This window comes from Stegodyphus dumicola, chromosome 7 (genome assembly GCF_044657685.1).
Source record: "Stegodyphus dumicola isolate Sdum_Otavi_A_Nest chromosome 7, ASM4465768v1".
Taxonomy (NCBI): Eukaryota; Metazoa; Arthropoda; class Arachnida; order Araneae; family Eresidae; genus Stegodyphus; species Stegodyphus dumicola.
The window spans coordinates 138,053,313-138,066,927 of record NC_140774.1 but is presented as its reverse complement, the minus strand read 5'-3'; the positions used below and the strand labels follow the sequence as shown (position 1 = coordinate 138,066,927).

The 13,615-nt window shown below is 30.9% G+C and overlaps 1 protein-coding gene across 8 annotated transcripts in view; it reads right to left on the bottom strand.

The window, feature by feature from the left end:
* Positions 1-13,615, bottom strand: part of Pde11 (Phosphodiesterase 11) — a 589,461-nt gene that overhangs the window by 63,749 nt on the left and 512,097 nt on the right. For all 8 annotated transcript variants that reach the window (XM_085820851.1, XM_085820848.1, XM_085820847.1 and 5 more), the window contains 6 exons: positions 12,609-12,746; positions 12,460-12,527; positions 9,995-10,058; positions 9,841-9,888; positions 9,239-9,382; positions 2,094-2,237 (listed from right to left, as the gene is read on the bottom strand). In XM_085820851.1, the coding sequence (XP_085676977.1) occupies positions 2,094-2,237; positions 9,239-9,382; positions 9,841-9,888; positions 9,995-10,058; positions 12,460-12,527; positions 12,609-12,746 (606 nt within the window). The remainder of the gene's footprint in view (positions 1-2,093; positions 2,238-9,238; positions 9,383-9,840; positions 9,889-9,994; positions 10,059-12,459; positions 12,528-12,608; positions 12,747-13,615) is intronic.

Here is a 13,615-nt window from a genome sequence, read left to right as displayed (position 1 = left end):
TAATTAATGTGTTTATAATAAAGCACTACACCCATTATTGAATCATCAATGTTTTGAAGAAAGCCAGTATGGCAGGACAGATTCATGGACTCCTGTTACAGTTCCTCAAAATTCCCCATCAGCTCAGTTGTAGTAGAAAAAGGAATGTCTCTGTATATAGTTATAGCCCTAAGACCCAGTGCATTTGGCAATGCTCATAATGCACCATCCCGACATTTAGTAGGATGTGACCAGTGCAACTGCTGCCATTTGGTTAATCTGCGCCAACTTCAACTGTCTTCACTAGTCCAGACCATACATAACCATTGTTTTCTCACTAACATATTCATTTGCGGTATACCCATAGTAGTATGTATGGTTCTCCTATTGCATTAGCATTTATAATCAAACCTGATAAGGTAATTTACTTTAGCTGATTCAAAAGAGTAGCCTATAGTTTTCATTCTAGTATGTTTGACAGAAGAAAATATATCGAGTTTTAATTAAAGTTTCCCACCACTCCAAATATTGCCTGCGCAAGCATTTCATGTCACCATGTTTAATCATATTTTGTCAAAGATTTTTGGCATTTGAAAGAAAGAGACTTGCTTTAGAACACTGTGTTGTGAAATTTGTAAACAAATATTGTTATTGTTAAGTACAAGTTGTCTGAAATGGAACTATCATGCTACCAGATTAGAACCATCATTTACTTCCAGTTCTGTTACAAAAAGTCAGCTATATAATGTCACCAAATCATGTATACAGCTTTAGGTACTGATGTTGTATCATATGACATTGTGAAGGTTTATTACCCAAAGTTCAAAAACAAGGACTATGGCATTCAGAAAGCAGAGCACTCTGGCTTGCCTACTGATGCTGATGAGGCCTGCCTGTGAGGTCTTATGGAAGAAGATCAGTATGCAACCACTCAGGAGCTTTCTAAGGAGTTAGACATTATTGTCATGTCCATTAGTCGAGCTATGCATTGCATAACCTTGAAGTACAAGTTTAATCACTGGGTGCCTACTGAAACAGATAAGTACAGACGTATCGGGCCTGCCCTAATCTGCTGGACTATCAACACCAGGATAAAATTCTGGACTGGATCATCACTCTGTATGAAAAGTGGATTTACTTCAATAACACGGACTGAAAAGGGGTTTGGTCTGCACCCAGTGAGCCCACTGGGAGCATCACAAAGGCGTAATTTCAATAACAAAAAGGATCAGGCTTTGTATCTTGTGGAATTGCCATGGTATTATTCACAAAGAGTACCTGGTAAAAGGTAAAAACCTCAGCAGTAAGGTTTACAGTGAGATGCTAGTCTGTATTGATGCTGCTATCAAGGCAAAATGTCAAACTGAGTTCCGCCACAAAAGGATAATGTTCCATCAAGATAATGCAAGACCACATGTGTCGGCATTCACTGGCTGGACGCTGTACAGACTCGAATGGGATCTTTTGCCACACCCACCATATAGCCCCAACATTGCTCCTTCAGACTTCTACCTTTTTTCACACCTGCAGCTACATCTTACTCATGCTATCTTCCATTCTGCACATGATGTCTCAAAAGAGGTTGGTCTGTTTTTAGAACTTGCGGCCACCAAGTTTCTGGGCCGAAGGCTTTGAAAAACTACCAAAACATTGGCAAAAAAATCATCAATTTGGATGGTGATTACTACCTGCACTATACTGCTTTCATTTTTTTCTCCCTAACTTTATTAAGAACGTTTTTGATGGAAAACTTTTGTTAAAATCAGATACATCTGTCATTATTGCTGTTTTTAATGATTTAGCCTTTTAAAGTACACTAAAACTACAAAATGTTTGTTTTATTTAAAACAGTTTACTATGCACTTAAATTAGATATCATAAGAAAATTTAAATATGTAAAGAATTGATATCCTATTATGTGCTTTCTTTAGAGAACAATATACAGCAATTTTCTGTATTAAATTTTTAAGAAATCGTGTATTTCAAAGTGCACTAGTGTACATTAAACGCAATAAAATTTAATTAAGATTCAAACACATTTGTGCTTTAGATGGATCATAATTTAAATCACTTTCAATCATAATTATTAGCAGTATGAAATAACGTATACTTACACTTAATCGCTGGGCATCTTCCTGTGGAGCAGTAGCATGATAAGACAGAACTTCTAAAGTAACTCTGGTTTTTGCAATTGCCTTGATAGCTTTTTCATACATTTGGGTATTTTGTATACCCATTCCACAAAAGATAGCAAATGCCTATAGAAAAGAAAGCTGTATCTACAAGGAAAATAATAATTACTCTGTACTAAATGTAAATATAATATTTCATTTTAAGTGTATAATAAAGAATCAAGAGATAATTGAGGTAAGCATTTTAATATAGTAATAAATAATTTCATAAACTGAGTATAAGAAATAAATCGGAGAATAACAGCATAGAAAATTTCTAATTTTCCCCCTTAATTAAGCAAAGAACTATGCCACAGTAATTACACTAAATAAATTCTGTATTGATTTAATGTTTATATTATGCAGGGAGATTGAAAATATGTGGCAAAGCTTTTAAAGAGACAGAAATAAGTAAATTTTGTAATGCAATGTTTGTGTGGAAATGACACATTGAGGTGGTACAAAATGCTACTGAGGAATAGATAAATGCATTCTGCTGGCATATGTTAGTACACCCTGAGTGTATTTTAATCAGTATGCATCTCTACAAGACCATGGAGTTTGCCACCATGCACTTTACCTAGGATGCTGCAGATGGAAATACAATAGCTGCTCAAAGAAAGTACTTGGGAATCACACTCTGAATTCTTTTTAAACAGCTACTCTGTTTTAACTGCAGCTCCATCATAAAACTCCATATTTGTGTAGTTATGCATATTGCTCAAAATTCACATGGGTCACATGATAACATATCATCAGAATGTTTTCACCTACTGCTCAAGAGTGCCCTGTACTAACTCAATGGTCCATTTCCACACAGGCACTCCATTACAAACAATTTACACTTATTTCATTCACATTTACTTGCCTTTACATTTTTGCCAGATAGTTTTGAATTACACTGTATAATGCAATTTCAATCTATTTTAAAAACAAACATTAAAATGTCAAGTATTTAAATATTCATTTCAGTACCTTTACGAAAAGTCATTCTACTTATTTTTGAAGATTTTACTTTCATGAGCATTCAACAAGTAAATAATTTTTAAAATAAAGAAGGAAGTTAAACAGCCATTAATCCTTTCTTGGCATGCAACTATAAATGGTAATGTAAAATGTAGAAATATTAAAGTAATGAAATTAAATAAACACTTAAGGCAATTAATTATCAATCTCTGAATTCCTAGACCAAGAATAATTTCTGGTCACGCTTTTTTTTAAACCTACAAAACATTTTAACAAATTGTAAAAATTATAAAAGATGCTTTGGACTCTAATTTGCAATTATTTATTGACTTTAAATTTATTATGAAGTTTCTTCCCCCCCTGAAAAAACACCTGCTTCTTAAATTTCTGCAAAATAATATATGCCTTCATTTTCTAACTCTATGGGAAAGGATTTTATTATTTCTAAAGTTTTAATTATTTTCTTCCTCTTCACATGGCTACAAAATAATTCTTCATCACTAAACTAATTTTGCATCTGTGCTTTTTCTCAGAAATTACGCTAAAAATTTTACCTATAATAACCTCACAACTTCCCAGCTATTACACTTTTCTAAACCTATTGATGCAAAATAATGTGTCCTATGCTTGATTAAATACATAACTGGTTCTGAAGAATACCAACTTCTAATACAGTATCAATTTCAATTTTAACCTTATCAGTTCTAAGTTCTACAGACATAGATAAAAAAATTCTAATTGTTAATAGTCTTACCTGGTCACTTAACAGTTGAATTATTCAGCCTACATGTCCAATAATATTCAAGTAAAAATTCTGTTATGTGAATATCTAAGAATATTGACTCCATGCCAAAAAATAGATGCACTGTTATTTGCTAAAATAATTACATGTAGTTGATTTCCATATGAGAAATACCCCAGATGAAATTAGATGGTATAACAATTTAATTAAAATAGTTCTTAATTAACAAAAAATTATGTAAGCTTATATACACAAAAAAACCCTAAATGAATATAAGTTTTAATTAAATGGGAAAGCAATGCAATACTTTTTGGAAAGGAGGAAGAAGACCCTCAAGTACTATGTTATATACCAGGGTGGGCCAAACTTTATGTCAGTAAGAGCCGCATGTTTGAATTCAGGAATATTCAAGAACCGCATCTAGATTTTCTAAAAGCCACAAGTTCATATTTATATTATTATAGAAGTAGTGGAGGAGGTTTTAAATATGAATACCCTGATAACTTTGTAAAAAGAGTCTGATCTAATTAATTACTTCCTTTCGGAGACTGAATAGTTTTAGTTTACCATTGTAATATCTTGTTATTTAATAAATAAATATAATTATTGTTGAAGTGGCAACGCCATATTTGTATCAAACCATTACTCAGCAACGAGAGATATTGTTTTAAAAAGATTTTGTATTCTGAAGATTTTGCCAGCTAGGAGCAGTATTAAAATTTTGCCACTTAAGAATTGTATAAAATTTGTCTATCACCGAGAACTAGAAATAAAATTTATGTTCTACTAAGAAGATTGTCTGTTTTGTAAATTATTGCAAAATACATTACAGTCTTAATTAATTGGAGGTCCCACCGAGATCCTGAAAATTAGGAGTGCAATTATCAATTTTGATGGTGCTGGTCTCCTAATCCCAGAAATTTGCTGAATTTTTTAGAACAAGTTTGCTAATACCAATTGCCGAGTTTGTTTATTTCAAGGAGAAATGGATGTAAGAAGTCTGCCGTTTTAAAGCCAGATTTGAAGCAGATCATTCAAAGATTATCTTCTGTGCTTCTATAACTTGTGTCCGAGCAAAAACTGTCAAAAATAGGATATTGCTAATCTCTGAAGATAAGATTAACTTTTGGTTTTCTTAAAAAAGCTTTTATTAAATTTTAATACTTTATTTCAGAATTATAGTTTATCGTGTAAGATTTTGTTTAAAATAACTGACCCCAAAATTATTCAGCTTAAATTTATAATTGATATTTGTGGTAAAGAAGTATTTTGAAATTATTATTTATGCTTTACTTTTATTTGTATTGAATTTTTATGTTGATAAATTATATGTGTAAGCCATCCCGGCATTTATAAAAAAAAGAACTGCTAGCTGAGTTTTTGAATTTGTTGCCAAGCAGGCGCATGAAAATAAGTAATAACGTCAAACTGACGTAGTGTGATTTGATTATACTGCTGAATTGGCAAAGATTTTTTTCTTAGTTCTCGCCATCTAGGCGTGTGGTAGATAGTAACATCATCCCGACGTATTACAGATTGTATATTCTAAAAGTTGTATTGCCAAACTGGCAAAAATTGTTTTTGTTATCGCCAACCAGGCGTGGAGATAGATAGTAAAGTCATCAAACTGACGTGGGTAAAATTCCATTGTATTGCCTAACTGGCAAAGGTCTTTATATAGTTATAGCTAACGAGGCTTGTGAATAGTTAAAACGTCAACCCGACGTAGTATTAAATTATTTTGTGTCAACCTGGCAAAGTTGTTTAAATAATTCTCTCCAGTTGGTTAGTGTGAAATTCGTATTCGAGAAATTAAATCTCGCAAGAAATTATATATTTTTAATACAAGTACGAGCTTTTAGATTGAATTTCAAAAGGAAGCCTATTAAAAGTAACTTGTGTCAACAAGTCATTCTTAGCTAGGAGTAAAAAACAGGATTTAAAAGTACTAGCAGAAGAGTTAGGTTTAACCGTGAAACCTGAATTTAAGATTGCTCAGTTGCATAAACTGATTACTGAAAGTCCCGATTATGATGAGGAGTTTACTCGAGAACTACTGGCTGCAATTAGAGAAGAAAGGGAACGAAAAGAAGAATGCGAAAGAGAAAAGGAACGCGAAAGAGAAGAAAGAGAAAGAAGAGAAGAATGTGAAAGAGAAAAGGAACATGAAAGAGAAGAAAGAGAAAGGGAACGCGAAAGAGAAGAAAGAAAAGAAGAGCTTGAAAGAGAAGAGCGAATTAGAGCCTTTGAGCTACAGAAACTTCAACTGGAAGCAATGGCTGCCACAGCACAGCCGGCAGAAACTACGCAGTTACCTGAGCAGCCTTTAAAAATCAGAATTCACGATGTCATGCCACGTTTCAACCCTAAAGAAGATGAAATAAGTTTATTCCTGGTGTTATTTGAGCGTCAAGCTAAAATAATGAATATACCTGCTGAAAATCAAGTGACTCAACTTATTTCATTACTGCCTCCTGACATTGTTCAGCTTATTGCTAGAGAACCAGAAGAGGAAGCGAAAAAGTATGAATATGTAAAAACTTTACTGTTACAACGATTTAAATTGACTGCAGAAAAATTTCGACAACTATTTAACAAACACCAAAATCTACTGAAAGTACTTGGTATGATTTCTACTATGAATTAAAAAATTATTTAGAAGGATGGCTTAACGGATTAAACATTAAAACTTTTGAACAGCTAAAAGATCTCATGCTGTTGATCAAATAAAAAAGCGTACTTCCCCTGATTTCAAAGAACATTCTATGGATCATGTGTATGATTATTCCTCTACAAGTTCCCCAGTTCCTTCTTCTCCAAAAAGCAAAGATGTGTTTGACAGTTCGTTAGCAGCAGATCAAAGAAATTCTTATAAAAGAACTCATGAAGGTGCTTCTAAAGCTGAGAAATTAAAAATACATTCAGAATATAAGCTCACGTCAGAAAACTTAGCAAAGAGGCATAAACATGATAGAGGATACTCAAAGTTGCCACATTCAACGAGAATGCAAGTAACAGATAAGAACAAAAGTTCATCACGCAACAAGCAAAAACTATCTGAAAAGAAAGAACTGACAAAATTAAACGATTCTCAGTTAAAAGTTCCAGATGAATTGCCAAGTTCTGGAGTTGAGATGCAAGTCAAGGAGAAGTTTTTAAAGAAACTAAATAGACAAGAGCAAGTTGTTGAAGAAGAAAAACTGCCACAAAAGCCTCTGTCACACTCACCTGATTTCAATAAGGAGTTTATTTTGCAAACTGATGTTTCAGACTCTGGTATGGGTGTCATTGTAGCTCAAAAAGGTGAACGAGACAATGAACATCCAATATTATACCTCAGTAAGAAGTTTACAGAAACTGAAAAAAAGTACTCTACCACAGAAAAGGAATGCGCCACCATAATATTTGCTGTAAAGAAACAATGTTATTTAGACGGGCATACTAAATTCCTCATCATGACCGATCATAATCCCTTAGTTTGGCTCAAAAATAATGTGAGTCTAAATCCACGACTTATGAGATGGGCACTAGTATTACAACCCTACAATTACACGATCGTTCATCGAAGTGGTAAAAACCATAAAAATGTAGACGCATTAAGTCGTACTCCCTGGCCTGATTAAATAATTTGTTTCCCTATATAGATAAAAAAAATATTTTGTTCCTTCCTCTCTTCCTCAGTGTATCTTATTATGTTATATCTTGTATTTCAATTCTGTATTGTGCTAATATTGTTATTTTGAAAAAAAGAAAAAAAAAAAAGAAAAAAAAACGTAAACTTTAATTTATAAAAATATAAATTAAAGTTTATCTGGAGGGGGGAGAGGTTGTAATATCTTGTTATTTAATAAATAAATATAATTATTGTTGAAGTGGCAACGCCATATTTGTATCAAACCATTACTCAGCAACGAGAGATATTGTTTTAAAAAGATTTTGTATTCTGAAGATTTTGCCAGCTAGGAGTAGTATTAAAATTTTGCCACTTAAGAATTGTATAAAATTTGTCTATCACCGAGAACTAAAAATAAAATTTATGTTCTACTAAGAAGATTGTCTGTTTTGTAAATTACTGCAAAATACATTACATCATATTTCATACATATATTTTATATGCACGAGCCGCACAAATTGCCTGCAAGAGCCATATCAGGCTCGCGAGCCGCAATTTGACCATCCCTGTTATATATCATGAAAAAAATTAAAGATTACCAATTTAATTAGCAAAATAAAATTTAAACATCAATATAAACCTTGACCAGTGAACAATGAGCTATTTTATTTATATTTTACCAAATTAGCATTTTGTTCACTAAATAATATAAGAAAGAAAATCAGGATTAGAAAGTACAAAAAAATAAAGGATTTCAAGTGAGCTTTCCACTGTTTAATATACAAATGACCACAGAATTTGAAGCCATTCAGTGCTTTAAGCAGATATTTAATGTTTGTAAAAAATTCAAATTTGTGACAAAACCTAATAAAAAATATCATTTTTTAACAGTTTAGTGTTATCTATTCATCATAATATGCCTTTCATTTCTGGGGGGGGGAATTCAGTGCTAAAATCATCAAAATAATTTTGAAGTTACGTTCTTGAATGATACAGAACTATTTTATTGAAGTTTCCACAACCCTTTTGCAAGCATTTTATTAACAGTGGTTTAAAGAAATTTATTTACATCATATATTTATATAAACAACTCAAATATTACCTGAACAATCATTAAATTTAAACTATAGTACATACTTCATCATATACAAAACCTTTTTTTTTTCCTTTTTTTACATTAATAAATTTTAAAAAAAAAATTATTATTATACTCTAAAAGTTTATGCTGAAATTTTTTGAATGAACAGTTCAATGACAAAAAAAAAAAAAAAAAAAAAAAAAAAAAAGACTTTTATTGAAGTTTCAAAGTTAATACACTCACACCAATATAAAGCACAAAACAACTCCAGTTTCACATATTGCAGCAGAATACTTCATAAACAGGGACAAATGTTTAATTTCACTTCCAGAGCTCAAGTTATGCATCAAAAACTGAAGACAAAAATGCTTTGAAGATACAGATATTGTAAATCAGATGACAAAATTTATGATAAAGCAGCAAAAATTAATCAAATAGTGATTAAGTTATTTGATTAAGTTAATAATCATTAACTTAATCAAATAGTCTGATTGGCTTCACTCATTCACTAGCCAAAAAAATCGATGGAAGTTTATAAAAACACAAAATCAGACACTAATACAGAAAAATCAATATAATAATAAAAAAATTAATCTAAACAAATATTTACATGAATTTATAACAACATATACATTTGTAAAAGATACATTTGGCTGGGAGGAAAATTAATAAATGTGCTTAAACTTTACCTCAAATAAATGCTCATCATTTTTGTTAAAAGGAGTTCCATTAAGTTTGTTAATGAGTTGACTAACACCAACAATTTTTGTTGAAGCATTTCTGATTGGCATGCACAAAACTGAATAATGACGAAATGTGCTATCTTCATCAACCTTAATTAAGGGGAAACATGTTACATTATTAGACAAAATTCCTCATTTTATATAAGTTTTAATATTACAGTAATTTCATAAACAATATAAATATAGAACAAATATGAAAAGTTATAAAATTTAGTTTGTTTTTCACTAACCAATAAAATTCAAGTGCAGTTCTGATTTTTTCAACCAGTCAGACAAAAATATTTTTCAAAATGTAATATTTAACAACATAAATGCAATGTAAAAAATTAAGTAAATACAATATTTTAAAAGCAAATAAATTTATTCTTAACATCACATTAATTTCAACTATAAAGATTCAAGAATTTCAAGAGCATTCAATATATGAAATTTTCTCACGAAGAAAGATATGTAGAGAGCCTTTGTAATTAATGCTGAACTCAAGTATAATTTTGTTTACTATTGAGACTGCATTTTATTTAAGTCAAGAACTACTCATATATACTTACTGAAGGATCAAATCTCTCATCTTGATGCACATCTGGGATATTTAATGTCTGCAAAATTTTTTAAAATGAAGATGTTATATACATATATATGTAATACAAAATTTTTTATTTTATTTATTTTTAGATAAAATGAAAAATGGATCATTCTTATTACCTCTCCAGTTGTAGCAACATAACCAGTGATTCCAACATTTATAGGAAATCGACCTTCAAAAGGACTGTAAAATTTAAAGAAGAAAATTTCAAAAATTTAAATTCATAAGTAAGAGAAAAATCTGGTGGAACATGATTTAAAATGAGATTAAAATTTTGCAAATTTTATTATCATAATTTATATTTGACAGAATATGAAAAAAAGATAAAAAATAATTTACATACATAAAAAAATGGTATTTTAGAGTTACATATAAAAACAATAGATAATGTATGCATCAATTTGCCAATAAATGTATGTCTCGATACTTACGTATTAAAGCAACCACCTTAGCACATTTGGCAATTTTCTACACATGAAAAGGTAAAAGTTACCTATCAGGTGCAAGTTGATGGTTTTGTGGATCTTTTTTAGAAAGATTCCCAAACTATCAATATTTATAGTAAGAATGTAAATATTATCAATATACAGAAAGAAAACCTACTTTAGCAATTTAAAATAAAAATTTTAATAATTAATCACGGATTATGCAATACATTAAAAAAAATAAAACACATTCTTATTCAAATCCTTCTGTAATGTTTTTGTGCTATTCTTCACTCAAATTATACAGTGATTTACTTTCGCTTAAAAATATCAGAATTATGGAGACTGACTTCATGAAACCTCAACAACAGCACATATCTAGAAAATGCATTTCCTTATTGCTCCCTTTAGAAAATGTTCACCAAAACTCTGTACTCCTGCAGAAATTTTACTGAAGTTTCTTCCACTGCTAACAAATTACAAAAGCTCTTATTTTAAAACTAAGTTTTAACAAGTTGCTTAAAAAAACATTGGGACTTGGACTACAACAAAAAAAGAATCCATACAAAAATGGCAGTACTGCTTGATTGAAGAATTGCTATGAGCATGGTGGCTGGAAGAATGATTATACGTATGGTTGCACAATGAGTTTGATGCATTCTGAAAGTTTGGCAACTTCTGCTAGCGTGGTTAGGTTAATATGTAAGTACCTTTGTCTCTATTTTGCAAATGTAAATTTAATCTTCAGTGCCTAAAGGAAAAACAACAAGTCATTTCTTTAGATCTCAACAGTGAATGGATAAGATATGGAGTTACTGATACAGCAGCAAAGAATTCAAAGTTCAGTGGATTAATGATACCATCCTATATGAGCTCTCTGGTCATTCTTTTCTCTTATTTTGAAGTTATATTCAGGGTGATTCTAAATTGTTTTTACAAATTAAGAGGGGTGATAGTACACATCTAGATGAGCGATAATTACCATAAAACAAAAGGTTGCATTCCACTCTAACAGGCAGAAAAGAGGAATAATATTCCAACCTAAACTTAAACAGTCTTGGGAAAGCAAATAAAAGAGATGAAAAGTTACAAAATCAGATTTATTATTTAGTGAAAAAGTCACAGCAAGTCCACAATCAAAATGCCGACAACTTGCTCTTAGATTTCTGGCGTTCATGCATTTCACGAGCATCCTGCATTTCTTTTTGAGATGGCAAAAGAAACGGTTTCTCGCAGTCTTCGATCAACACTCGAAAAGGCTGTATGACTTGCAATCTGACGAGTTGGAAACCGCTGCTTGTATAATCTTCATGCTTTGCGTTCATCCCCTTTTGCATCACCATATGTGAGGTGAATATCTGCCAATTCCTCGTAAGGTAATACTTGAAGCAATGAATTCAAAGTTCAGTGTTACCAAGGTAATACTTGAAGCAATGATGTTGTGCCATTTTCAAGGACACTGATTGCTCTGATTGGCTCTCTCCAGTACCAGCTAAGAGTCTTCTCAGTGCAAATTTACATATGGTTAATTCTTGATAGTCTTAGGAGATAGTCTCCTTGTTCTTCCTCAATGCGTTTCTACTTTCCTCTTTTCTGCCTCTCAGAGTGGAATGCGACCCTATGTTCTATGGTAACTATTGTTCAACTGAATGGGTACTATCACCCTTCTTAATTTGTAAAAGCAGATTAGAATCACCATATATATATACTGCAGGCAAGAGGTATGCAGCATCCACCAACGAAAATTGAAGTAATACACACTGGGATCACCACTAAATTATCTTAGTGCTTAGTACATTTCCAAATAAACCTCAAGTAACAACAACAAAAAAAAAAAAAAAAAAAAAAAAAAAAATTAAGCCTCCTCCCTTCCATACTAATTACACAAATTGGATAAAAACTTGAATGAAGAAACTATGCCAGGAAATAAATACAAAATAAAACACTGGTTTATAGAAAACAAAAAATATGCACATATATAAAAGCAACCAAAAAATAACAATAATCATTTTTATTTTTCTAATATTTTAAAGAAATATGTGATGTGTATTTTTTAACTATAAGAACAAGTATGACTCAAAATTCAACTTGATGAGTGGTTTGTAATATTTAAGCTTAGTCAAAGAAAAAAATTAGAGATAAATAATGTTAAACATTACCTTTTTCTATTATCTGCATTTTCTGCATTCATATCATTTACATCCAGATCAAACACTCTTGAAAATGTCTAATAAAACATCAATGAAATTTTCAATCATAAAGTGAGGAGAAAAGAATCTGCTTTCATAAAATTAAGTTAATATTTTACCTTTGTGTTTTCATCAACCAGAAGTACTTGACATCTCTCACATTGCAGTAACGACTGAGTATGAGTCATGATTCGGTATACAATGTGTTCAATTGTACTTTGTTCTTCAAATACCATCCGTGCCAAATCCAGAAGTACCTTTAATTTACATGAAGCATAATTCAAAAATCTGTAATGGCTTTTATTCAGTTATTTAAAAAGGTTTGCTTCAAAGGGAATTAAAAAACCTGGGGATTTCAATAACAGTTCCATCAAAATTGCTAACCACTTCTCTTCAGCTACAATTTTTATTCAACATTCAGAAGTCGTAAGCAATAACAATCAACAAGAAAAAATTCATTTAATGAAAAATTTTATTACATATTACTTCAAATGTTACTTCAAATGAAATATACTTCAAATGTTACTTCAAATGAAATACACTTTTCAGGAACTCTAATGAATATAAATGACAGATACACAAGCATAAATTTTAATAGTAATATGAAAGCAAAAAAATTATAAAAACTATTTTTAAACTGAAAGCAAAAATGTATAAAAGTCATTGCATATTAATTCAAAGCATATCATATAATTTGCAATGAATTGCTGTAGATTTTTATCACTTCAAAAACTTTTGCTGCAATTAAAGTTTTATTGTAAAAATTTCTTGTTTTAGCAAACTAGAAATTTTTGTCACTTCACTTCCACAATATACTTGTTTTGAGTGTCATGCTTATAAGTGAAAAAAATCTCCCTTTCTGACTTGAATGTTTCTTTTCCTTGACAAAAAATTAATTAATTAATAAATAAAAATATATAGCTCTGGCTTGAAGACTGGAATAGTATATGATAGAATCACAGCAAGTTTCCCTTACTGTATGGCAGTCTCATTTTAATGACTTTGCAGTATTTTATACTTGGATTTTATGTGAATTGATTCTTAAACTTGTAGAGACTTATTACAATTATCTAGCATACAACTGTTTCAGCTGTTTACCTAGAAACTAGTGGGAAAAAATAAATAA